The sequence below is a fragment of the Chelonia mydas genome, chromosome 1, assembly GCF_015237465.2.
Source record: "Chelonia mydas isolate rCheMyd1 chromosome 1, rCheMyd1.pri.v2, whole genome shotgun sequence".
In the NCBI taxonomy this organism is placed as follows: Eukaryota; Metazoa; Chordata; order Testudines; family Cheloniidae; genus Chelonia; species Chelonia mydas.
In genome coordinates, this window is record NC_057849.1 from 26,701,309 (window position 1) to 26,729,225 (window position 27,917).

Here is a 27,917-nt window from a genome sequence, read left to right on the forward strand (position 1 = left end):
TGCAATACTCAAATGATAATCCCACATTCGTATGGTGCCTATCATTTCAATGGATCACACATTTAGTTAACATTACCAACAGGGGCTTGGATACTATGGTGACAGACACTTAAGAAAACCTAAAATAGAGAGAAAGCATACTCCAGTGGTTAGGGTATGATATGGAGATTTGGATTCCTTTCGCTGTTCTGTCATGGACTTTGTGCCATCTTGGGCAATTCACTTAGGCCAAATTTTTCAAAGCATCTTTAGCCCATTTGAGAATTAGACTCCTAAGCCAATTGTGAAAATGGGATTTGGCTCCTAAATCTCTTGGGCACCTTTGAAAAATTGATGCTATCTGTAAAATGGGTGTTGTGAGTATTAAAGATTGTGAGCCACTCAAACAAACACTATGGTAATGCCGGTCATATGCATATCTAAGATTGATAGACTAGACAGAGGTCTCTAAATGTGAGACTGTTATTCAGAAGATTTGAGTATTGCTTTCAATTAAGTTAAATCTGCCGAGCTATTCTAAAGAAGGGGATAATGGATTGATCCCGCAGTGTGCAGAGCACTCTGACCCCATCCAACAAAGCACTGAAACATTTGCTTATTTTCATACACATGAAGTCATTGAGACTATACACATACTAAGTTTTAAGCACATGCTTACGTGCTTTGCTGGATCAGAGCCAGATGGCTCAGCACTTCACAGAATCAAGCCCTAAATGAGGGTAGAAAATGGAACAATATTGATGCTACCAATTTTAGGGCTTTGTGTGAAACTCTCTTGAGGCCAAAAGAGATATTTAAGGCATATTGTACCATTGATTTTTGAAATAGGCCTTCACCACCACCACCATAGATATCTACTTAAAAATTGATAGCACAATAATGTCTTTAATGTTTAAGTGACCAGCTTAATTTTGGAAGCTCATACGTTTATGATAACTCAAGGGATGGAAATGTTTCATAATCATAACACAGGGTCCTTCTTCACTGAATAATCAATTTAATTGAACAAACTGCTTGTCTACCATCCTGTTCAAAGCTTACTAGTTATAGTACGTTGATATAATAAGGGTGTTATTTATTTTGTTGTTTCAGATAAAGCAATTTATCCATTGATTTAGAGAGGTCAGCCATTCTAAAAGTAAATTCTTTCAGATGTATGCCTCCTGATTTTAAGCTATTGGAGCAAAATGAGATGTCATTCAATTGCATTTTCCCTAGGAATGATTACACATGCAGAGAATTGCATCACGCGTTCCTTTCTCTCGTGTAATTCTATCAGTGAAAAGTAATAAGGTTAACCAAGATTAGGCCATTTTGGATGAGAATCCTCATTTAAGTCCCGCTTGGTTTATAAAATCAGAGATTAAAAAAATAAAGACTGACTTTCCTCTCATGCAATAAATGTAACTGTTGAATAGTATAAGGCGATCATATGTTTTTTAGTCCAGGCAGTCAGTGTGAAACTTTGCACAGCTTAGTTAAGTGAATTTTATACATTGTAACGTATTATTACAACATCACCTTATGCAGGATAAGATTGAAGCTTGGGTGTGATCCCAGGTGTTGCTAGAGTTGAAGCAAGTAATATTTCAGTATTAAATATACCATTTTACACACACAAACCTGAAATGTAACAAAACATTTCCCTAGATAGATCAGTAGGCATCATGTTGTATTCATGGTATGTGATTGCAGATGGACTATGCAAGCCTAAGGTGGTTTGAGAAGAACCATTTGATCATTTTATTACCTGTGTTGATGTACATATCCAAGCCCCTCTGCCAGGCTAATATTTTAATGTAATTTACAATATTCATTTTGCTTATTGAATGAAACAATCAAAATGTACCAAATTGCATCACCCTTACGAAGCACCTCTGCACATCTCTGCCTATTTCACATATTTCACGAGTTTTATGTATTTGTATGCTAGAGCACGTACGTGTATCCAAATATATATTGACATTAGAGCCCATGCAGCCGTAAGGAGAGAGACTTTAAGGTAAGTTGTGTTCTGAGGTAGGAAGCACTCAGCTGTTCAGGAATTACCACTTTAAAGAAACACTGGCTGCCCTGCAGTGAAGCTATAGCATCGTTCTTTTATTTGATCAGAGTGGGTCTCCACTGGGGTCCCGCGGACTGTACTACCACAGGATGGGGCAACTTGCACCTTGCTGTATGTGCAAAAATAGCACCAGAGGCTCAGTTCTGAGTGGAAGTCTGGTCTGGACCAGCAAACCGTTAGTCATCCCATTTAGAGCCAAAGGCGTAAAAGCTATTTGCATGGGAATCTGCGGACCCTGCACTTGAGCATCAGCTTTTAATTTGATTTGCATAACACTTGCTAGCATTTACCATCTTCAGACAAAATTTTAGCTCTGTTTCCCCATATCTCTCAATGCAGCACCAAAAATTAGATTGGACAGCCTGTCCTAAGGAAGGGGCAGCACCTTGCTGCACTACCCCAGGGGGAGACGAGAGGTGAATTGTGACTCAGTGAGCAACAATTTCTCCTTTACTCAGTGCCTGCTCTGGGGGAAGGAGTAACTTGCTTCACCTGTTTTTGTGAAGCAGTTTATTTCTCCCTGTGTGTCTATCCAGCTTCTGTAGCCAGCAAGTAGGGGGTGGCTGGGGCCAGGACTCCTCCTGCTCTCAGCCCCTCCCAACCCTCTTACTTATAGCACGTAGGTCCTGCTTTGCCTATTGCAGCTGAAGTCACAATTTGAGCAGGACACCTTCTTCCCTTGCACATTAAGCACTGTAACTGTCTGCGCATTTGTCTTTCTAAAGTACTTTATAGCCTCCATCCCTGTTGTATCTGAGCAACTCACAATCTTTAATGTATTTAATGTAGGGCTATTATCCCCATTTCCCAGATGGCAAACAGAGGCACCACGGTCACACAGGAAGTCTGTAGCAGAGCAGGGCCATAAGAGCAACCATACTAGGTCAGACCATCTAGCCCAGTATCCTGTCTTCTGACAATGGCCAATGCCAGGTGCCCCAGAGAGAATGAACAGAACAGCTAATCATCAAGTGATCCATCCCCTGTCGCCCATTCCCAGCTTCTGGCAGTTAGAGACTTAGGAGGCCCAGAGCATAGGGTTGCATCCCTGATCATTTAGGCTAATAGCCGTTGATGGACCTGTCCTCCATCAACTTGTCTAATTCTTCTTTTAACTCAATTGAACTTTTGGCCTTCACAACATCCCTTGCCAATGAGTTCCTGGTGACTGTGCATTGTGTGAAGTAGTTCTTTCTTTTGCTTGTTTTAAACCTGTTGCCTATTACTTTCATTTGGGTGGCCCCTGGTTCTTGTGTTATGTGCAGGGGTAAATAGTACTTCTTTACTCTTTCTTCACACCATTCATGATTTTATAGACCTCTATCCTATGGCCCCTTAGTTGTCTCTTTTCCAAGCTGAAAAGTCCCATTCTTTTTAATCTCTCCTCATATAGAAGCTGTTCCCTATCCCTAATCCCCTCTTATCCCAGGACAGCTTACTTTGGTGAGGGACCTCGTCAAAGATTTTGTGAAAGTCCAGTAACTATATCCACTGGATCCCCCTTGTCCACAAGTTTTTTGATCCTCTCAAAGATTCTAATAGATTGACGAGGCATGATTTCCCTTTACAAAAGATGTATTGACTCTTCCCCAACAAAGCATGCTGATAATTCTGTCCTTTCAAACAGTTTCCCTGGTACTGAAGTTAGGCTTAGTGGCCTCTAATTGCCAGGATCGCCTCTGGAGTCTTGTTTAAAAATTGGCATCTATTAGCTATTCTCCAGTCATCTGGTACAGAGACTGATATAAGTGACAGGTTACATACCACAGTTAGCAGTTCTGCAATATTATATTTGAGTCCCTTCAGAACTCTTGGGTGAATACCATCTGGTCCTGGTGACTTATAACTGTTTAAGTTATCAGTTTGTTACTGGTGACATGAGTGCAGGCCTCCCAAGTCCTAGGTTACAGCTGTAACCCCTGGACCATCCTTGCTCTCTCCAAGACTTGCCTTGCGTGTGTTTTTCATTTAATGAAATGGACATGAAATTTCAGAGCATACAGAGGAGCTGTAATATTTAATAAACATATGAATGGGAAGGAATAAAACAGATGAAAAAAGAAAAGAAAGAGAAGATCAAGCAACAACAGAAGATATGTAAAGTATTTTTAAACTCTAGATCCGTTGTCTCCCAGATAAAAACTGTGTAATGTTTGTCCCAAGAGTGTGTGTACGGTGCTGTATTTAGATAGATCACTGGAAAAGCATGGTACGTGGATACCGGTAAAAGGCATGTCGATAATGGACCTGTCAGGGTATAATGAGCCTTATGGGAGTTATATGTATATAATATGCAGGAGAGTAGACTCCATAGTAAGCATAATAAAAGCCTTTAGGGAAAGAACTATATTTACTGCTCCTGTGATGGCTACTTTTCAAAGCACCTCTTCTCCTCCTCCTCCTCCACCCCCCCGCCCCTTTGTATTTTGTATTTAGACCATGTCAAGCCAAAATTTGAAACTGCCTGTCTAAACTGCTCCTACAAAATTGGGGTGTTTTAGTTGTTGCATGGGGGAAGATAAACTGCCGCTTCTTAATTTAAAAACAACAACTGTAGTTTGAGGGGCCATCTTGATGATCAAAAGATTCCTCTTCAGTTGATAGCTTAATAGGCCAGCTTTTAATTTAAAGTAATTGTTGACAGCCAATTTTTAAGCCCTCTGAGATAAGACTTTGAAATGGAAGGTGAATCCAGACTTATTCTTACACAAAACTTTCAGCCTTTTCCTTTATTGAGCTTTGGGAGTATAAGACAACAGTTTAGATTTCTAACTCTGTCAGTTACATTTGTTGTGTTAGAAACATTTCCAATTCTCTATAGTTCCATCAGACTCCTACAGGTTTGTCTAGTCAAGGGCTTTTAAATAAAGGGTTGTTCATGATAAACTCATAAGGCCAAATCCTTCCCCTCGTCCTCTGCCCCATTTCATCTGCTAGGCACCACTCCTGCATGTAAAGCAGTTGAAGAGAGTCCCTATGTGGCATAGAGCCGGCTTAGCCAGCTCTGTGCCCCCACTCTGTGTGCTGGACAGTGGAACGGCCTCTTCAGAGCCATTATCTGCTAGCATGAATTGGAGCAGGCCCATTCAAAGTTACAGCCTGTCCAAATCTGGCCAATCTCAGGATCAGAAGCTGTAAGTGGTGGGACATATGGAAGTTGGCAGTAGCTGAAAATTCAGCCTGTGCCCTTGTCCCAAATATTTTACCTCGATTTCCAAGGCCAGCAAAGTGGGGAAAAAAATGTCAGGAATGGGGAAATATCAAGGAGTGTATTAGCTGTAATATTTTATGGGACTTTTGTGAGAACTCAAGTGTGGGGGATAAACACTGGGACAGAGCTGTCCCCAAATGGGGCTGGTGAGGATAAATACTGCTTAGAGAATGCGATAAAGCATTCTGGGTCGCAGTGCAGAGGCTGTTCAAAATAAAACGGCAATGCATACAGTAGGGACCAGCAGAAACCACCAAACTTATTTTCACCAGTAACCTAATCTAGATCTGAACACTGGTCTCTAGGGCTAAAAGAGTAAGTGCACCAGCCTCATTCTGCCAACTGTCTGTTTCATCCCTGATGCTACATCAGTTAAGGCCTGAAGGCTGTTTTCCTTTCATTGTGCTACACTAGAGCTGAAAGCTGAGACATCTCTATTACAGGTGCCCATTTTGTATGACTTTTAAGGGAAGACGTAGTAATGGCAGCAGTTAAATCAGAGGCTGGGTTGTCACTTGTATTACCATGCTCCAGGTGAGATGGTGGCATGTCCTCACAGCAAAAAGATTGTGCCTTTGAAGGACAACATTTAGTAAGAAATAAAAGTAAAACAATCACAAAGGTTTGAACAGTATGTGGGTCCAATGAATGTCAGCACGTCAAGGAAAATGTTTCTCAATTCTGTCAGCCATTTTCAAGTTCCTCATGGTCCTCTGGTGACACTTGCAACCTTTGGATAAACAGCTAATCAGGGAAGCCGGTGTTTGTGCTCTTCATTTGGTGGACCAAGAACTTCACCTTCCCCACAATGCTGGCAAGCTTCAAGTTCAGGGAAACCCAGGCACAGGGTTCCACTTGTCACTATTTATGTACGTGCACTGGCCCCCTCACAATCTTCAGTGCTATGTTCACAGCTCCTCTGACGTAGGGTAGTGTTAACTCTGATTTACAGATGGAGAACTGAGGAACAGGGTGGATTAAATGACTTCCCCAATATCACACAAGGAGTCTGAGGCAGGAATCAAACCTAGGTCTCTTGCGTTCTAGTTCAGTCTCCTCTCCACTCTAGACCCTCTTTATTAACCAGCATCTCCATTCCTCTGCCACCAGCCAGACAAGGAGCAAGAGGGACAGTAATAAATAATGACAACCACCATCAATAAATTGCCAGCTGCCTCCAGGGGAAGAGGGAGGAAACTAGACCCAGGTGTGACCTTTACATTGTGGTGATGATGTTTAAATTAAGGATACGTACCCCACAGTGATGAGCTCAGTACAAATATGAGGGAAGGAGAGAAAGTAGAAGCTCTCAGGCAGTTCTTGCATTTTCTGAATGGAAGCTGGAGTGCAGTGAAGTAAACTCCACAGGTCATAACTGGCCCCTGGTTAATCAGGATTTCAGTTTGTTGATAGAGGTGAGTGAACTTGTGACATTAGGAAAAACAACAAAAATAATTGCTCCTCTGTGAAAGCTATAGGGATGCAGAATCCTGCAGCCCGACTAATGTAAACTCCATTAAACCTATTTGTTTCTATTAGCACCTGGAGTCGCCTGCTGAGATCGGAGCTCCATTGTCCTAAGCACAGGAAATGTACAGTGCAAGACAGTCCTTGCCCCAAAGAGCTTCCAGTCTAAATAGACAAGAGAGGCACATGATGGGAGAGGAAACAGGTGCAGAGAGATGAAGTGACTTGCCCAAAGTCACACAAGAGTTGGGAATAGAAGCCAGGTGTCCCAGCCCAGTGCCTTATCCCTTGGATTACACCATCACTCTCTCTCTCTGCCCCCCCCCCCCACCCCGTAGTGTGAAACTTACTTATACTTCTACCGCTAATGTACAGTAACGTGTGTCTGTGTGTTGTTGTGAATGGTTGCTACAATATACCACAGTATTCGTGTAAAGCATCAGACCAATTTTAAGGACACACATTAGAGAAGTGTTGTAAGACCAATGTTTTAAGTGGGTTGGTTTTTGCTTTTACCCTCACAGATCGTGGATGGCAAATTGTGGTTCCAGTTGGACTGTGGAAGTGGCCCAGGAATCCTGGGAATTTCTGGCAGGACTGTTAATGATGGGAACTGGCACTCGGTCTTCCTGGAGCTCAATCGGAATTTCACAAGCTTGTCACTTGATGACAGTTATGTGGAGCGGCGCAAAGCCCCCCTCTACTTTCAGACTCTGAGTACGGATAGCTCTGTCTACTTTGGAGCCCAGGTGCAAGTGGATAATGTCCGGAGCCTGACTGACAAGAGGACAACCCAGGTCCTGAGTGGTTTTCAGGGCTGCCTGGATTCTGTTATCCTGAATAACAATGAACTGCCGCTCCAAAACAAGCGCAGCAGCTTTGCAGAAGTGGTTGGCCTGACTGAATTAAAGCTTGGCTGCGTTCTATACCCTGATGCATGTGAGAGGAATCCTTGCCAGAACGGAGGGAGCTGTACTAGTTTGCCATCTGGTGGTAAATATCTTTAATTACATTTTCTTTTTTTTGGGCGGGGGGGAGAAGTCAATGTCTGTCTCATTCAGTCAATTGCAGTGCTATCTGTGGTGTTCCCAGGATATTAGAGATGCAAGGTGGGTGAGGTAATATCTTTTATTGGGCCAACTTCTGTTGGTGAGAGAGACAAGCTGTCATGCTACACAGAGCTGAAGAAGAGCTCGAAAGCTTGTCTCTTTCACCAACAGAAATAGGTCCCATAAAAGATTTTACCTCACCCACCTTGTCTCTCATTCAGTCTGTCACAAGTCTTTCAATGCGGAAACATGTTGGAAAAATCTCATAAACTCTATAAAAGCTTTTTAGGTTTGGCAAAGTTTATAAAAGCTGCCAGCTTCATAAACAACAACTAAATGGCACTCACCCATTCTCACTGTATTAGTATTCAAGGAGGAGATTGTCTTTTACTAGGGTTACTATAATCCTATTTATATAGACACCAATAGCATAACAATTACTGAAGTGCTCAGCTGAGGCTTTCAAAATCCATTTACAGCAACAGAGGTTGCAAACAAAACTGGTGATACCTAATATCCATCACAGCTTGAACAGTACAGTTGTGCTTCTCTATATAAGCTGGCACAGATTGTTACTTAGACTTCCACAACACCATCATCCATTTTTGAGTATATAATTTGCTTACATATCTATATATTAAATTGTGAGTCTAAAGCGTTATAAAACTGCAGATAAAACCCACGTGCAGTGGAATCTCAGGGGGAACTGAACGCTTCAGGGTCTTGGTAACAGGGCAAAGCCATTAGGTCATTCTTTTGACTCACACCTGTATTAGAGGTGACCGTTCCTGTCTAGTGGCAGTTTGACAGCTTGTGTGAAGCGGGTTTCGTAGTATCAAGCTAATTCCTAATGAGCAGGTGCCCAAATCACAAAAAACACTGGTATCATTGGCAGTCCTGTCAGTGAGAGTGTTGAATGGGTGTGGAGACAAATCTACCTGCTTGATGCTAAGGCTGGGCCCTCCCAGTCCTAGTTTGCAGCACAGAAATGAGGAAGCTTTTTTTCTGCCATGCACAATTCAGTGCTTCATTTTCCATATCTGTCAGGTTGGCACCTCTATGCATGCCTCTTCTGTGGCCCTACAGAGTCCCAGGATCTACTCATCAGCCACCTCTTGGCACTAGCCATACCTGGTTCTCTGAGATTGTGGTCCCCTTTTCCAGTCCTTCATACATTCACCTGTCTAGGTAGGGTTCCTCAATGCAGCAACCACTGATTCCTTGGACTCCTTCTTGGAAATGTGGGTGTTGTCTGGGGTTCTCTGCTTGGTGGCACCTTCCGGAGCCCTGGTTTTGACTCTGTGACCTGCACTTCTATCCCTGCTTTTTTCATTTTTTTGTCCCCTGTAATCTATTGATTTCAGGGCTCAGTGGCCCCTCCCTCACCTGAAGGGGTGGAGCCTTTCCTTGTCTTTGTGGGCTCCGATTCCAGTTATTAAACAGTCTGGTACCTTTTCCAAGCACCTGTTAGTAATAATGTTACTTAGCATCTGTTTATTGCTTCTCAGTCCCAGCCCTGCACAGACATTAAATAGTTCAACTGGACTGAAATTCACTTTTGGAAATGGAAGAAAATCTGCAGGAAACTTGCACACTCTGGTGTCCTTCCCTCTGTAAAAGCAAGCTTATTCTTCAGCAGTATTGCAAGAAAACACAGAAGCTGAATTTTGGCTTTCACCAGGAGGAAGTTATAAGCACTTTCCCTAGTGCTCTTGTGCAGAAGGAAGCCATAACTGGTCTGTCTGTGTTCCCTGAGCATATGGAAGGGGCTCGCTGAATGGCCTCCAGCTGTCCTTGCTCGTGCAAGGTACCTTCTTCACAGCTCCGCTAGTGGGAGGTTTAATTTGGCGCACAGCACCCTTTTGCCATCCCAGTATTTACCTCAGTGCTTCCTACTTTGCTTTGGTTCACAACAAGTAAGATCAAGGATGAGTCAGGGAAGCTGTAGAAGTACGGTCAATGGAAGAAAGTGCAAAGATAGTTAAAAGAAATGAACCCACAGCACGTACATTAGCAAAGCATCTCAGTATTAACACCAAGTATGGCAATGGGACTTCAATGTGCAGCACGAAGACAAATGTTGCAGCTTATGTGTATGTGTAAGGTCTTTACCTGTGAATGTAAGGAAAGACAATAAGCAGCAGGCAATTACAGGGGAAAGAAAATATTTCTGAGTGAAAAAGAGGTAGTGGCTTTTGAGAAACTGCTAAACAAGATTATAGAAATCCCAGGAAGTAAAGATGAAACGTTAACTCAGATTCCATATATAATAAATTAGGTCAAGTATTCACCAACTTAGCAAGCTGGGGAGAGTAGGAACTGTGCCTTTTATTAATTTAACTTGAATCTATTTATTGTATTGTCTAGCAATTGCATGGTGAGTATATTGAGACCTTTCTAACAAATCACTTCATGGTAATTCTTTTTCCCAACATCATATGTATTGCCAATTTACAGGAGGGCAGTGCAGGGGATGCATGCAGCTCCAAATGTTGAGTCCATTTTATTATTAGAATAAAATAAATGGTTCAAGTCAAGATAATTTACTTCTGGAATCCAGGCACTGAAGTTATTTAGACTTGCATACGTTATTGCCTCAATGAGGAGGCAAGTGCCCAGAGGGGATATTTCAGCTGTCTCTAGTTAAGAAATCTGTTTGCTCTTTTTACTGTTTCAGCAATTTATGTAAATAAAGGATTGTTATAGTACCATAATTTCAAAGCAGTGGGCCCTAACTATACATGAGTGGCTCTATAAACCAGCCCGCTATGACAAGTCATGGCCATTTTTTTCCACCAGGCAAAACAATCCTGTTAGTGTGAGCCATTCTCAGTATATAAAAAGAGCATATAATGAAATTGGGTTGAAAGGAGAACCCTACACCATGTCAAATGCTAATTATATAACCACAAATTGTAGCATGCTTTTAAGGATGGCAGAACATTGTGCTTGCTGGCACCAATGGTAGCACCCGCAGTAGATTTAAAATAAAATATACAAAGTTTCATTTTTATCTTAGGAAAGGAGATGGCAGCGTTTCTTTGGGGGGAAAGTGCGCACACATATATTTTGCTACCAAAGGGGCTTGATTCTGGTCCAGTTAAGTCAATGACTATAGGGATAACACAGCAGCACCTACAGCCCAGTTCTTTACATAGCACCTTACTTTACATGTAGGGTCATTGAAGTCACTGGAGTAAGGTGCTACTAACTATGAACAAGGGTGTCAGAATCTGTCCCAAAGTGAGCAGTGTTCAGCCTAAATGCAGAATTTAGTTTGATAAATTTTGAATTTGAATGTTCCAGAGTAGTCTGCATACAATTGTAAGTTCCCTTTTCCTATAATAATCCTACTATGATTTACAGTAAAAATAAGAGAAAACAAAGAGAGCTCAGAGTTCTATCTACGACCAAACACTGTGACGTCAAAAAGTCATTGGCAGTGTAGCAGGAGGCATGGGGCCATGCCTAATTTACATATAATTTGCATAAAGTATGTAAAATGAATGCAGACATCCATAATGCTATCCCTGAGGTGATACCTTCCTTCCTGAATAGAAATGGCTGGTTGTTTCTGTTCATCAGCAATAAAACCTACATTTAATCAGCTTTGGTTTCCCCTTGCCATTACAGCTTTCAAGGCATTTTAGGGCTAGCTACAATGAATCTCAGTCCATTCTTTGGGCACCCCGAGAGAGAGAGAGATGACATATCTGAAGGGAAAAAAGACTAGTCTCAACAGATCAAAGTTTATTGCTAAGACATATAGATGGGCTGGGACCAGAGGCCTTCTGCAAGGGGTTCTCCAGAATTAAAGTGGTGGACCCTATAGGTAGAACTGTACAGTGTGAGCAGCTCAGAAGCTGAAGACCGCATGCTGTTCATGTAGGGAACTTCCACCAATACAGAGAACTGCTTCTGATTGACCTGTGTGGGCATTCTGCTCATGAATGGAGGAGGATAAGCAAATGGTCCATAGGATGATGTCAACCAGGAAAGGGCTACATGTGCAAAAGAATCTAGAACCTGAACATGAAGTCCTTGACATAAGGTACCAGGAGCCAAAGCAGTGGCTTACACAGAAGTATGATCAGCTAAATTGATCGTGGCAAGGAGGAAGGATGGCTTGTGGGTAAAGTGCTGAACTAGGACTCGGGAGACCTAGGTTAAATTCCTGGCTTTGCCACAGACTTGGTGCCTGCCCTCTTGGCAAGCCATTTAGGGAATGTCTACACTGCAGTTGGGAGTGTGCCTCCCAGCCCGGGTAAACAGACACACGCTAGCTTTGCTCAAGCGAGCATGGAGAAAGTAGCAGAATGGACATTGTGGCACAGGTAGGGTAGCTACCTGAATACAGACCTAAGGGGTATGGGTAGGATTGTACTGGGATGGTTAACCTATGCTGCCTACCATGCTGCAGTGTCCACACTGCTGTTTTTAGTGCACTATCTTGAGCAAAGCTAGCGTGGTGTGCTAGGCTGGGAGGCTTGCTCCCAGCTGCAGTGTAGACATATCTTAATTTCCCAAAACCTCAGTTTCCCAACTATTTAAATAAATGGGAGTAATAACACTTTCCAGGGGCAAATTCCGTTAATGTTTCAGAGAGACTGTGGTGATGCTGCTGGCTTATACTCCAAAAAAAACATATCAAAAGAACACTATCAAGGTTGCAAAACCAAGCCCTCAAAAAGATTGCCCGTGCAACCTCAGTTTGATCCCCTTGTGTGTGTGCATTATAGTAAGTCTTTAAATATGTGATCACATACTGTATTTTCCACAGGACTCTTGCCTCATTCAGTGCACACTTAATTAACATCTATTCAATATTTTGTTTTCTCTTTGTTCAGTGTGTGGCTGCATGCCTTATTTATTGTACTCTATTCAAGTCCTGTTCTAAATACATAATTACTAATTTCCTCATTGGTTTTCTGTGGCATACATCACATTTAGCAGACAAAGGTAAATGAAGATCCAGTGCCTGGAACTCAAAGCAAGACAAATTCAGATTGGAAATAAAATGTTAATTTTTAACAACGAGGGTAACTAATCATTGGAACAACTTTAACAAGGATCGTGGTAGATTCTCCGTCACTGGCAATTTTTAAATCAATATTGTATGTTTTTCTTGTTCAGACAGGAATTAATTCAAAGAAGTTCTCTGGCCTGTGTTATACAGGAGATCAGACCAGACGATCCAAGAGGTCCCCTCTGGCCTTATCTATGAATCGTTAGTAGCTGTGTTCTCTACAAACATTAATTTATTTTCACAAAACCCCTGAGAGGTGAAGAAGTGGTATTGTCCCCATTTTACAAATGGGGAAGTGAGGCACAGAGAGATTAAGGTCAAAAGTTTCCACTAATTCTGAGTGCCCGATCTGAAGCACCCAGGACCTGATTTGTCAAAGCACTAAGCATTATATATCACTTTATGTGTTCAAAGCACAGCTGGCATATAGCTCCACATTTCCACAGTTTAGACCCTAGGGTCTCAAGTCAGTCACCCAGAAAATGAGGAATACGCATTAAAAGGACTACCTGTGGAAAGTTTGGTTTAAGTGCTTTGCCTAGAATCACACAGGAACTCTGTGGCGAAGGCAATCAAGTTCTTCCGGGCATCATTTAGCTGCCTTAAACATGAAACCTGCCTTTCTTTTCCTGCAATCCCCTGCCTCATGACTACACATTACTTCCAACTCCTGCAACAGAAAAGGCAGGGATCCTGCACACAACAGTCTTCTCTACTACACAATTCTGATTCATTCCCAGAGCAGGGGCATCCTGTGTACCGAATGAAGCAGGGATCCTGTGGGGGAAAAATAGTATGTGATCATCTAATTAAAGATTCTGTCATAAAGCAAATGAACAAAAAGGCTGAATTAAAAGGAAAGCTTCATTCTGGCATTTCCTAACTTTTGAGTGCTTGACTTTGCAACCGTAATGTTCTTTTAAGAGAGGATTGGGGTGGGGGAGTGTGATTTCCTAGACTGTGTTTTTTTTGTTTCTTTGTTGTTTTTTTTAATAAGCCAGATTCTCATCAGCAGGCTTGGGATCCGTAGATCCATCACACAAACCTCTGCCACGTGAGCTAATAGAGTAGCTGACAGTGGATGACAACCTACCACTGCTATGTGGACTGTCACTAGCGGAGGATGGGAGACTTTTCCAGTGGGTTTCACAGCTGTTTTCTGACAACAGAGATGCAGTGAGACTTAGGACTCTTCAGTTCCTGTCCGTGCTCTGGAGGGGAGTGTTGTCTAGTTGACACAGACTCTTCTGCCCATTTCCCCCAGGCTTGAACCCTTCTGTCCCATCCACTCCAACCTGTCCCTGACCCAGTCCTGATTCTTCCCCAGTCTCCTTCCACATCCTGTCCAAGTTCCCCACTCCCAACTCCTAATCCAGAATGTCTCTCCCCTCCCCCCCAACATCTCTCAGTTCCAGTCTCTCTCTCTGAGCTCCGCCCCAACCTCCTTCTCTAGCTCCTTACCTCAGTGCCCCCCTCCCTGCCTCCTTGTCCCAGTCTCTTCGCCCAGCCAGTCCCAGTTTTCCCACTATAGCTCCTTGTCAGATCTGTCTCCATTCCCCCCCATTGGTTCCTAGTTCCAGTCTCCTTGTCCAGCCAGACTTAGTTTCCTCTCCCCGCTCCCCAGCTGCTCATTCAATCTCAGCATTCCCCTTCCTGGACAACTGACTCCCAGTTCTCCCATCGCCCTCTTTCCCTTGCCAGTTCCTGAGCTCCCTCGTATTTTAACCCCCTCCCAACTCCTAGTCTTCTTGCTCAACCAGTCCCAGATTCCCCTTTCCTCCGGTTCCCCGTTCCAGCCTCTCCACCCAACCGTCCCAGCCTCTTCCCCTGACCTCTCAGTTCCAATCTCCTTGCCTGATAGTCCGGTCATCCGCCCCCCCAGTCCCAGTCTCACCAGATTCCTTGTCCCAGTCTACTCCTTTCCATTCCCCCAGACCAGCTTTTCCCACTTTGCATTCAGATCAGATGGCTTCCTCCTCCATGCTGCCTGGGTGCCATCAGGGGACATCATATGAGAGCACAGGAGAGACAGGCTCCCTGCTCTGAGTTCCAGTGCCTGGCTTGACCCTGGCCCAGAGCAGCCCTTACAGGCCTTATGAGCCCCTGTAGCCTTGAGCTGGAAGGACCATGGTCTGTGGGAATGGGGCATGCACAGTTTGTCATCTGAGGAACAGTGGGGGGTGGAGGGGGGGAATAAACATGGGGAAATAGTTTTACTTTGTGTAATGACCCATCCACTCCCAGTCTCTATTCAAGCCTAAATTAATTGTATCCAGTTTGCAAATTAATTCCAATTCAGCCGTCTCTCGTTGGAGTCTGTTTTTGAAGTTTTTTTGTTGAAGAATTGCAACTTTTAGGTCTGTAATCGAGTGACCAGAGAGACTGAAGTGTTCTCCGACTGGTTTATGAATGTTATAATTCTTGACATCTGATTTGTGTCCTTTTATTCTTTTACGTAAAGACTGTCCAGTTTGGCCAATGTACATGGCAGAGGGGCATTGCTGGCACATGATGGCATATATCACATTGGTAGATGTGCAGGTGAACGAGCCTCTGATAGTGTGGCTGATATGATTAGGCCGTATGATAGTGTCCCCTGAATAGATATGTGGACACAGTTGGCAACGGGCTTTGTTGCAAGGATAAGTTCCTGGGTTAGTGGTTCTGTTGTGTGGTGTGTGCTTGCTGGTGAGTATTTGCTTCAGGTTGGGAGGCTGTCTGTAAGCAAGGACTGGCCTGTCTCCCAAGATCTGTGAGAGTGATGGGTCGTCCTTCAGGATAGGTTGTAGATCCTTGATGATGCATTGGAGAGGTTTGAGTTGGGGGCTGAAGGTGATGGCTAGTGGCGTTCTGTTATTTTCTTTGTTGGGCCTGTCCTGTAGTAGGTAACTTCTGGGTACTCTTCTGGCTCTGTCAATCTGTTTCTTCACTTCAGCAGGTGGGTATTGTAGTTGTAAGAATGCTTGATAGAGATCTTGTAGGTGTTTGTCTCTGTCTGAGGGGTTGGAGCAAATGCGGTTGTATCGTAGAGCTTGGTTGTAGACAATGGATTGTGTGGTGTGGTCTGGATGAAAGCTGGAGGCATGTAGGTAGGAATAGCGGTCAGTAGGTTTCTGGTATAGGGTGGTATTTATGTGACCATCGCTTATTAGCATGTTAGTGTCCAGGAAGTGGATCTCTTTTGTGGACTGGTCCAGGCTGAGGTTGATGGTGGGATGGAAATTGTTGAAATCATGGTGGAATTCCTCAAGGGCTTCTTTTCCATGGGTCCAGATGATGAAGATGTCATCAATGTAGCGCAAATAGAGTAGGGGCATTAGGGGACGAGAGCTGAGGAAGCGTTGTTCTAAGTCAGCCATAAAAACGTTGGCATACTGTGGGGCCATGCAGGTACCCATAGCAGTGCCGCTGATTTGAAGGTATACATACACCAAATGTGAAATAGTTATGGGTGAGGACAAAGTCACAAAGTTCAGCCATCAGGTTTGCCGTGACATTATCGGGGATACTGTTCCTGACGGCTTGTAGTCCATCTTTGTGTGGAATATTGGTGTAGAGGGCTTCTACATCCACAGTGGCTAGGCTGGTGTTTTCAGGAAGATCACCGATGGATTGTAGTTTCCTCAGGAAGTCAGTGGTGCCTCGAAGATAGCTGGGAGTGCTGGTAGCATAGGGCCTGAGGAGGGAGTCTACATAGCCAGACAATCCTGCTATCAGAGTGCCAGTGCCTGAAATGATGGGGCGCCCAGGATTTCCAGGTTTATGGATCTTGGGTAGCAGATAGAATACCCCAGTTCGGGGTTCCAGGGTTGTGTCTGTGCAGATTTGTTCTTGTGCTTTTTCAGGGAGTGTCTTGAGCAGATGGTGTAGTTTCTTTTGGTAACCCTCAGTGGGATCAGAGGGTAATGGCTTGTAGAAAGTGGTGTTGGAAAGCTGCCTAGCAGCCTCTTGTTCGTATTCCGACCTATTCATGATGATGATAGCACCTCCTTTGTCAGCCTTTTTGAGTTTGATGTCAGAGTTGTTTCTGAGGCTGTGGATGGCATTGTGTTCTGCACGGCTGAGGTTATGGGGCAAGTGATGCTGCTTTTCCACAATTTCAGCCCGTGCACGTCGGCAGAAGCACTCTATGTAGAAGTCCATCCTGTTGTTTCTACCTTCAGGAGGAGTCCACCCAGAATCCTTCTTTTTGTAGTCTTGGTAGGAAGGTCTCTGTGGGTTAGTATGTTGTTCAGAGGTGTGTTGGAAATATTCCTTGAGTCAGAGACTTCAAAAATAGGATTCTAGGTCACCACAGAAGTGTATCATGTTCGTGGGGTTGGAGGGGCAGAAGGAGAGGCCCCGAGATAGGACAGATTCTTCTGCTGGGCTAAGAGTATAGTTGGATAGATTAACAATATTGCTCGGTGGGTTAAGGGAACCACTGTTGTGGCCCCTTGTGGCATGTAGTAGTTTAGATAATTTAGTGTCATTTTTCTTTTGTAGAGAAGCAAAGTGTGTGTTGTAAATGGCTTGTCTAGTTTTTGTAAAGTCCAGCCACGAGGAAGTTTGTGTGGAAGGTTGGTTTTTTATGAGAGTATCCAGTTTTGAGAGTTCATTCTTCATCTTTCCCTGTTTGCTGTAGAGGATGTTGATCTGGTGGTTCCACAGTTTCTTTGAGAGCGTGTGACACAAGCTGTCAGCATAGTCTGTGTGGTATGTAGACTGTAATGGATTTTTTACCTTCAGTCCTTTTGGTCTGATGTCCATCTCTTTGCATTTGGAAGGGAAGACGATGTCTGTCTGTATCTGTACGAGTTTTTTCATGAAGTTGATAGATTTCCACTCCATACAAAGGCAGGCAAACGGCAATGGCATAGACAGCATTACTGTACCAAATGTACTAATAGTGCAAGCATGAATACTGGACCAAGTTTTTCAAAAGTCACAAAAACAAACCTTAGGTTAGTTAGGGTCTTGTAATTATAAGTATAGTTACTTCATTTTAATTTTATCAGTGCTATACATCTGGCCTGGATTGAATTGTCTGAACAGGCAGTTTTACCATGTCTAAGTGAAAAAAAAGCACATGTGGGGTTGAGTCTCAGGAGTTGGTTTGCACCAGTATGTGGTGAGATTATGGACCAGCAGCCCTCTTTCAGCCCTTCAGCTTCTGCAGAATTCAAACTTTCAACTAAAGGGTAAAAAAATTGCACCCTTACAGCTTTGAAGAAAATCTTTCAAACGTGAGCTGACAGAAGCTGTTTTACCATCTGTATGGATAGACACTAGCTCCCAGAAAGATGCAGCTGCCCCATTATTAACCAGTGAGGAACTAACTCTGAATCCTAATGACATCATAAATATCAACATTAGCTATTTTAGTATGTATCATTTTAACAGCGGTATCTAGCTCCTCTGGGATCATGGGCGAAGTATGAGTAGAGAACAACACTCCTTTCCTCCTCCTCATTCTATGAGCTCTTGCTTTTTACATAAATACCATTAAAATCCCAAGTGGCGGGGGGGGGGACCCTTCGTAGCATTTATATGGTACTTTTAAATTTTGATGCATTTTAGAGATACTAACATGTGAACTAGGTATTTCTCAGAACACTCATGAGAGTTAAGCAAAGAATAAAAGGCTGCTTTAATCATGTGGTCATTAACTGACCGGCTCTCTTTTTCTTTCTCCTTCAGAGAGACGCAAACGAAACACCGTGATTTACAAAAGCACTCTTAACATCACAACTCCATTTAATGTTGATTTTTAAAAGACTTTAGGATTTAAAAAAAAAATTAAAAAGAGTTGGACCGTTTTATTATTTGTATAGCTTTAAGCGACTGCTAATCAGCTCTTCCAGATTTCTTGATTGAATTTTATTGTTTCAAATTAGGTAAAAGAGTCTGACTATAAATTCACAGAAACAAATTTGGTTCCAAGGGTCTTGAGTGAAAGACAGAGATTCATTGTAATTGCAATTTGAATTGCAAGGAACCGAGGGGTAGCCATGTTAGTCTGTAGCCACAAAAACAAGGAGGAGTCTGGTGGCACCTTAAAGGCTAACAAATTTATTTGGGCATAAGCTTTTGTGGGTAAAAACCCCATGCATCTGAAGAAGTGGTTTTTTTACCCACAAAAGCTTATTCTCAGATAAATCTCTTAGTCTTTAAGGTGTCACCAGAGTCGTAATTGCAAGGAGGTCACTGTCTGTGTGAGAAATATAAAACAAACTAGAGGTGGCAGGAATATGCTTGGATGAAGAATACTCTGGTCCCCAAACCAACCAGATGTCTACAGAATCATATCAAAATGCAAAACGGGGAGCTCCCCTTTTGCTCCAATGCTTCGTACCAATCAGCTCCTGGTATAACTGGATTTGAGGCAAAACCTGTTTCTATAGGTCCAGCTCTGAATTGGTGAAGTAAAACTGCACAGCATGGAAACGACATGCCTGAAACTGATGTAAAAGCAAAGCATGTCACAAAAGGAGGCCAGGTAATAGATGGAAACAGGAGCATATGTATGTGAAAAAGAATTGGCAGCTGTTTGGAACATCCTCTTTAATAAAGTCAAGTGAATCTACGGATAGGCAGCAGCTCAAAGGTTCAGACTGGAGATCCGACCAACAACAGACACACTCTCTGCATGACAGCTGCATTGAGTCATCCCATCTGCTACAATGGCACAGTGCCTCCTTGCTTACAACTTCTTTAACTCTACGGCAGCCAAGCAAACATATGTGAATAGATGAGAAGCCTGCGTAGTACTGCAAGTGTCATTGTTTGCTGGAGGCTCCTCTTCTGGGACTACACGGTGTCCTCGTGCCTCTTGACACTTTATATCACCAAAAAGGGAGAGGTGAGCAATACCTTAGATGAAAGGAAGATGCTGAAGTCAAAGTGATGAGGCTTGAGGAGAGGCAAGTTGGTAGAGTTGTGGTAAAAGCCATATTAAAAGCTAAAGGACCAGCTCCTCAGCTGGTGTCAGTGGGCACTACTCCTATTCACGCCAGCTGAAGACCAGGCCTGAAGTTTGCAGGGTGGCCTTCTGGCAGACAATATGCACACCTTTAAAAATGTCAGGAAGACAAAGTACACTTGACGATGTTAGCATCTGTGTTATTATTTATAATAATAAATTAACACGTTTTTATCTGTCATCTTCCTCCGCTCCCTTTCGAAACATCATCAGTTCATCAGTGAGTCATACTGCACTGAAGCATATAGACCAATGTTTTCAAATGTGGGTGCATAAAGTTAGTCATTTAAATCCATATTTATGGACCGGAATACATGACCTGAATTGGAGAGGTGCTGAACATCCACAGCCCCGCAACTGGCTTCAGTAGCAGCAGGATCAAGCCCTGGACTGTTTGAAATGTGCTCTTTTCCATGCAGAAAAGTTAGAGGTCGCTAGTGTTTCCTTTAACTTTGCCTGCCTTTGTTAGGGAAGCAGATTTATGTTTTTCTTCTCATAGTGCCAGTGGGATAATAGCTAACTTTATCACATGGTATGTACCATGAAATATAATATGTATCATACCTCCTCCCTGGGGGCCTAAATCTGAACCCAACATCAGAAACAGCAGCCAAAGGGATTTGCTTCAGGGTCAAACCTTGTCACAGGGTGAGGTATGGAATCCTCCGCCCTGACCTGCAGTCGCTGCCACGCAACAAGAACACAGCCACTTCTGGGGGATAGGAAGGAGTAAAGGGAATGGCCAGTCTTTTGGCCCAGGGAATCTTCTTTGTGCCCTGGCCTGCTGGCAATACCTCCAGTGCTCAGTGCTTCACTTCTGTTGATCCCCGTGGAGAATAGTTCTCCGCCCATGAATGTGCTGGAGTGAGAGGAATCCTCCTGAACGTGTTTTCTGTGGCTTGGCCTAGCTGTGCAACCGGAAAACTGTTTCCCCGCTGCTTTCGGTCCCAAGATATAAGCATAAGTAGGTTCCGGATTAGGGCCCTGAGATTAAATCAGTGATAAATGTGGACTCTATTTACCTTGTTTTATGAGTGTTTTTTCCTAACCCAAGAAATGGATCCCTATACTTAGATACTGTGCTGCTTAGTGTACTAGGCTAGCATCTGAGTGCATTTTAAAGGCCATATCATTGAGTAAAATTCAGTCTAAAATGCAGCTTTGTAAGTATAAATTTTTACGACAGAGACTTTTTTGTTTTGTTTTGTTTATACACTGCCTAGCACAATGGAGCTTAATCTGTTCTGAACATCTGACAGTTCAGGTTTTCTAAATGCTGCTCTCATGCAGATAATATAAAAAATAATAAAAATGGTATGCTTTTTTATTTCCAGTGGAAATAGGTTTACTTTTTGCAATCCAAACTTTGTGGTATCATGCTTTATTGCATGAGAACGTGAAAGAAAAATTGACTAACCTATTTTCAGTTTTCAAGCTCAGAGAAATGCAAAAAGTGACAAGAAAATTATATTTTAATATAATTCTTGGTAATTATTAGTAACTTAGATAAAGACATTTGATTTACACAAATGCTTTATTTAGTTTCCTACTGTCTGATTACAGTTAGGTCAGGAATCTACTGAAAACATATTAGTTCAGCTATTACATTGTCACATGACAACTTTCTGCATAAAATCTTTTGTATTTGAATTAAATATTTTGGTTAAATTAAATACACAGAGCGATTATAATGCTTCATATAAAAACAGATATACTGTAGTGTTTTGGTCTATAGATGTCACTATTGAGTCATATAATGGAACACTGACACAATCTTGTTCACTCATGCAGTGATTCCTTTCCAAACTGTTTGTAAGCAAATGGTTTTCCAGGTAACAAGAAATCTTCCTAATAGGCTGGCATCATGATATAATGCCAATGGCATTGTCAGTTTCACATCTCGTTAGGCCACTCTGTGTGTTTTGTCCAGATCTTTGAATGTTCAGAATGTGTCTGAATTGGGAAAAAAAAAAACCCCACAAACCACCTCATCTTGCAGATGCAGTACTGACACCAGAACACAGAAAATATGTGGTTTTGTGATACTTACAATTGTCTAATAGGCCCAGTGACAGCATCCACAACACTAAATTTGTTCCAGGTTATTAATTTTAAACAATGTTCATTAATGTTACTCATTGTTACAAAAATGAGTGTGCAAGGAAACTGGAAGTTCTAGGAACTGTTGGGTTCTATTTCTAACTGCCACTGACCTTCAGTGTGAGACTGAGCAGGAAACTTGGGGCCAACAGTATGATCTTGAATCATGATTAATCAGTTTCTTAACAGTATGCTGTCCCAGGTTAGCTAGCAGTATGGATGTCATACTGCTTTCCCACCTCACTCAGGCATTGGGTGAGTCAGTTACTGTTTGTAAAGCACACACAGTCTCTTAGATGACAGATTATATAGAAATGTTAAGTATCGTTATCATGCCTATTCTTAATTTAGTGTTATGCGATTTTCTGTTCTAGTGATGAGATCAGTAAACTCTGGTGTACCATCTGTGTAAATGTCTGAATTGGAAATATTTTCTAAGGGTCTAGACCAGGGGTGGGCAAACTTTTTGACCCGAAGGCCACATCTGGGAATAGAAATTGTATGGCGGGCCATGAATGTTCACAAAATTGGGGTTAGGATGCAGGAGGGGATGAGAGCTCTGGCTGGGGGTGTGGGCGCTGGGGTGGGGCCAGAAATGAGGAGCTCAGGGTGCGGGGGGAGGGCTCTGGGATGGGGCTGGGGATGAGGAGTTTGGGGTGTAGGAGGGTGCTCCGGGTTGGGACTGAGGGGTTTAGAGGTAAGGAGGGGGATCAGGGTTGGGGCGCTGGGAGAGGCTCTGGGGTGCAGGCTAAAGGCGGCGCTTACCTCAAGCGACTCCCGGAAGCACTGGCCATGTTCCCCCTCCAGCTCCTACATGGAGCCACAGCCAGGCGGCTCTGCACACTGCCGCGTCCGCAGGTGCCATCCCTGCAGCTCCCATTGGCCGCAGTTCCCGGCCAATGGGAGCTGCGGGTGCGGTGCTTGGGGCAGGGGCAGCATGCAGGGCGGAACCCCCTGCCTGCCCCTATGCGCAGGAACCAGAGTGGGGCCATGCCGCTGCTTTCGGGAACCGTGTAGAGCGGCCACCAACCCTGCTCCCCACCTGGAGTGCCATAGCAGGGCAAGCCCCAGACCCTGCTCCCCAGCTGGAGCTCAAGGGCCAGATTAAAAAGGCTGGCAGGCCAGATCCAGACCGCAGGCTGTAGTTTGCGTACCCCGGTCTAGACACATTTATTTATTCTGCACGGAAGCCCTAAGATAAGTGTGGGCAGCTTCTCTTCATGTGCAAGGTCTTTGAGTAAGAAGTGCTGCAATGATGTAAAATCTTTTTTTAAAGGCTTTCTCAAAGGACAGTTGCTGATATCGGAAGGTGAAGGATAAGTTACTGACTGTAACTGCTTCTTTGGTGGTGTCCTCTGTTGGGATTGAACCCAGGACTCTTGATGTAAAAACATTTGGCTGTACTCCTGGAACAAAAAGATCAACTCTATTAGGGCACAGGCATTTGCAGATGTATAAGCTTCTTATGAGGTCTGGCCACGAGCTGGGGACAAACTCTCACATTGCTATTAATGTGGGTGACACTTGCATGCCAGAATTCCTATGTGACACCCAACCCCAAGTAACTCTGTTTCAATTTACCGGACAGCTACTAAAGTAACCCAATTGTAGCATGTGTTGACAGTTGTATTTATAGGCTCCTGTTGTTACTTTTGTTTTTATTTTCCCAGGTTATCAGTGTAGTTGCCTCTCTCAATTCACAGGAAGAAATTGTGAATCGGAGATCACAGTGTGCTTTCCAAATCCGTGTCGGAACGGAGGGTCATGTGACCCGATAGGCAATGCCTTCATCTGCAATTGCAAAAATGGACTGACAGGAGTAACGTAAGTGAACTACCAGTGGGGTTTCAGAGTAGCAGCCGTGTTAGTCTGTATTCGCAAAAAGAAAAGGAGTACTTGTGGCACCTTAGAGACTAACCAATTTATTTGAGCATAAGCTTTCGTGAGCTACAGCTCACTTCATCGGATGCATTCCAGTGGGGAATTGTCATCTTTGAATCACTTTAATACGAGGTCTTTTTTGCATAGGGCGTCTTGTACCCCAAAGCCTCTAGTTACCTAACAAAGTATAGCCAAATCACGTGGCTTACCAAGAGGCCATATTAACATGATCCAAGAAATGCAGGAGGCCAAAGTTTTCCAAAGTGGGTATTTAAAATTAGTTTCTGAAGTTGTTGTTTAGCTCTGGGAGTTCGGTGGAAATTGGGCACCTAACTCCCATAGGCTCCTTTGAAAGTCCCATTAAGGCAATGGAAGCTGCTGGGTGCTCATCAGTTTTGAAAATTAGCTCACTTATTTAGGCACCTAAGTCTTGACTTGGGAGCCTAACTCAATGCATCCATTTTTTAAAATCTTGTTCTCCAGCAAATATCTGTTGCAGAAACAGAAAAATCCCCTAACCTGCTCCTCAACTTGCTTCCCATGTCATCTATCCGCTCTCCTGTTATAATTCCTTCAGCTTCATTGCTTACCAATTCCCCTCGATATTTCAGATTCTAGTTCTCATTTCTTCTGCTTTCTCTTACATTTGTTAATTCTACCTCCAGTCCTAAATAACTTTTTATACTCCCCATCACCCATTCCTTTCCCATATTAGTACAGTTTTGATATCTCTTTTTCCCCCTATTCGTTCTCTTTCATTTCCATTCCCTTTCTCTTCCCAAACCATCTAAAATCCTATAGAATTTAATAGCCAATGCTAACCTTTTGTTAGGTTATTTGAACTATTCTGTGGAATTGTACAGCAGGGATATCAATTTGTATTGAATCTCGTGGGATGGTCCAAAACACCTACAGAAAAGTTAGCATTTTTATTACAGTCTCTGAGCCTGATTCATCACTGTATTAGTCCAGTTTTATACCGATTTCACTCCACTGAAATCAATGGAGTTGCACCAGCATAAAACCTGGGAGTAATGCAATGGTGAATCAGTCCTAGGAGCCTTTTCCTGACGAGTAGGATTAATCAGTTCCTTTCTCCAGTTTGTTTTCTTGTCATTGGCTTAAAAAGCAGCAGAACTTGTTTCCTTCTTTAGAAGATTTTAAATGTTGTAATGTGGCTGGATAATAATATGTTCATTTGCCAGACACTGGCAGAGTACATAACACAATTGCTGCCTGGACAGCCTAAATAAATTATTGTAAGTGGTGTTGATTGCTAAGGTTTCTCCTCCGAGATCTGTATCCATGTCTTGTTCTCTTAAGGTGCGAAGATGATGTCAACGAATGTGAAAGAGAGGAATGTGAAAATGGCGGCTCCTGCATCAATGTATTTGGCTCGTTTCTGTGTAACTGCACTCCTGGATATGTGGGCCAGTATTGTGGCCTCAGGCCTGTGGTGGTACCCAACATACAAGCCGGACATTCCTACGTCGGCAAAGAAGAGCTAATAGGAATAGCAGTCGTCCTTTTTGTCATCTTTGTGTTGATCATCCTGTTTATAGTTTTCCGCAAGAAAGTGTTCAGGAAAAATTACTCACGCAACAATATCACCCTGGTCCAGGACCCGGCTACTGCTGCTCTGCTCAACAAGAGCAACGGGATCCAGTTCAAGAACCTAAGGAACACTGGGGACAGTCGCAATATCTACCAAGAGGTGGGGCCACCGCAAGTCCCTGTGAGGCCCATGGCCTACACCCCTTGCTTCCAGAGTGACTCGCGGAACAATTTAGACAAGATAGTGGATGGACTTGGAGTTGAGCATCAGGAGATGACAACGTTTCATCCAGAGTCTCCTCGGATACTGACAGCAAGGCGGGGTGTGGTGGTGTGCAGCGTGGCTCCCAACCTGCCAGCCGTGTCTCCCTGTCGATCCGACTGTGACTCCATCAGGAAGAGTACCTGGGACGGCGGTACTGAAAGTGAGTCGCGTCATTAGATGCCGGGTGTTACTTTCCCTTTCTGACACATGTTATAACAGCTCTTGTCAGAGTACAGCAGTTTTAGGAGCTCAAGGGTGGCAGGGTGAACCAGGATGTGCTGTCTGGTTAACGCTAGGTGAGTTTGACAGGGAACACTTAATGAACCATATTGAAAGCAGCCCAGACTAATGTACACAGAGAAAGTGCTGGGTTTAGTACTGAAAGGATGTAATTAGGATGAGGCTAGGTAGAGAAGTGCCCTATTTAGGTCATCAAAATATGGCGGCCAGCCTACTTTTTATATTCGTTCAGGACGTTTGAGGAAGACTGCTCTGAGGACTCCTGCCGCATGATGCAGCGGAAGTGTCTTTCTGTTGAAAAGGAAAATTTTGGCCTAAGTTTCCTGACTCTGAGCTCTCTTAGCTTGAGCAATCAGTCGTGCAAGGGGTATTTAGAACTAGACTAGATAAGGCACTTAAAATTTACGCAGGAAATGAATTAATAAGTACTTTTTATTTATGCTGCTCATCGGACGAGTGTAGGCTGCTCTTATAACCACATTTTCAATCTATTTCTCATCTGTGCTAAATATTAAAACCTTGTACCGTCTGTTATCTTCATATTTAAACCATTTGTGCTCCCAGTGCTTCTCTTCCCTTTTCACTGATAGCAAAGCACATCTTCAATTTCTGTACAGTCTATCTACACATGGGACATGATACAGTTTATTGCATCAGGAAATAGCAGTTTCCAAGGGCCATATATTAGGCTGTTTGTCCTCCTGCCTTTATCGCAAGACAGTGCTTGATAAAACGCCTTGTATTAGGGCATGGGTCCTCAAAGTTTTCTTTTTTGCTCATCTTTTTTTTCTTTTCTTCTTAATAACCTCATCCCTCTTCTATTCTGTTGCATCTTGAAACCACTGTTTTGTAGATTAAACTTAAAACTTCCAAATGAAGGAGCCCGTACTACAACCTTTATCTTAATATGGGAAGTCCCATTGTTCTGGAAATTATTAATTGAGAACAAAGGGACAAGTGCAGAACGAGCGTTACCTTTTAATTTCAATTGAGTGGTGTAAATGAGGTCAGAATTTTGACCAAATATATTTCTAGCATTGTGAAGTACAAGGATAACCTTTATTTACTGAGGATATAATTCTTAAGCTTTCTGGCAGTGTTTTAATTTTTGACTTGCCACTTACATTGCAGACAACAGCATTTGCAGATATAGGTATGTTTTTCTTACCTATAAACATGCTTTCATTGATCTGAAGAAGAATACAGACCTAAATATCCTTATTACAGAATGTAATTATGCCACTTTGATAGTTGTTTGATTGGAAATATATATCTGTCTGTGTTTAGTTACGTGTCTTATATGGTGTGTTTGTATCTTTATGTGAAGGAGAGAGGATATATACCATAGACGGCAGTTAAATTAAGTACCTTTCTGAACTGTTTAGGAGTTAGGAGAAATTGTCAGGTGCTTGAAGAGGAAAGACACTGGAAGTGCAAAGTATAATCACTGCGACTATTCACCAATGGCAGAGCAAGTAGAGCCTAATTCAAAGGCCACTGAAGTCAATGGAAAGACTCCCATTAACTTCAATGGGCTTTGGAGTAGGCTCTGAGTGAGATTCTGCCCCAGGACAGTGAACAGTAAAGATCAATGTAATTGTGATCTATTGTATAAGATATTTATAGCACCCTTTTGATTCATAATTTTAATTAGTTCTGATCCCACACAGCATTCAAATGAGAAAATTTAAAACAGCTGCTGCTTCATTGCTTCAGCTGTCGTCAGCCATTTCAAAACTTGTCAAGTGTTTCAAAAACATAATTCACATCTCTTGATTGGCTGTCCACTTGACCAATAGATGAGGTCATTTCCTGCCATTGAAGTAAATAATTTTATTCCAACAAAAGCAAGAGGGAATTACTCATTTGCAACATTTAACTCACTCTGCAGTGGTATGTTTAGACATGTGCATACCTGTACAGTACCATTTTGCTTTGTTTTTTGCTATCGATGAAGGTAAAGAGGTTGATGACGCTGAAGAGGTGACCTGTTTTGCAGGAAGTAATAAAGGCAGCAACTCTGAAGTTCAGTCCCTCAGCTCTTTCCAGTCAGACTCGGGTGACGATAACGGTAAGAAGTGATTACAGCATTATTGTA

General features: G+C 42.9%; 1 protein-coding gene across 8 annotated transcripts in view; it reads left to right on the forward strand.

Annotated features, from left to right (window-relative positions):
• FAT3 (FAT atypical cadherin 3) overlaps positions 1-27,917 on the forward strand; it is a 544,317-nt gene that overhangs the window by 501,125 nt on the left and 15,275 nt on the right. For 7 of the 8 annotated variants that reach the window (XM_043528746.1, XM_043528786.1, XM_043528740.1 and 4 more), the window contains 4 exons: positions 7,268-7,736; positions 23,550-23,703; positions 25,084-25,739; positions 27,777-27,890. In XM_043528746.1, the coding sequence (XP_043384681.1) occupies positions 7,268-7,736; positions 23,550-23,703; positions 25,084-25,739; positions 27,777-27,890 (1,393 nt within the window). The remainder of the gene's footprint in view (positions 1-7,267; positions 7,737-23,549; positions 23,704-25,083; positions 25,740-27,776; positions 27,891-27,917) is intronic. The other variant, XM_043528756.1, reaches the window with a different exon arrangement.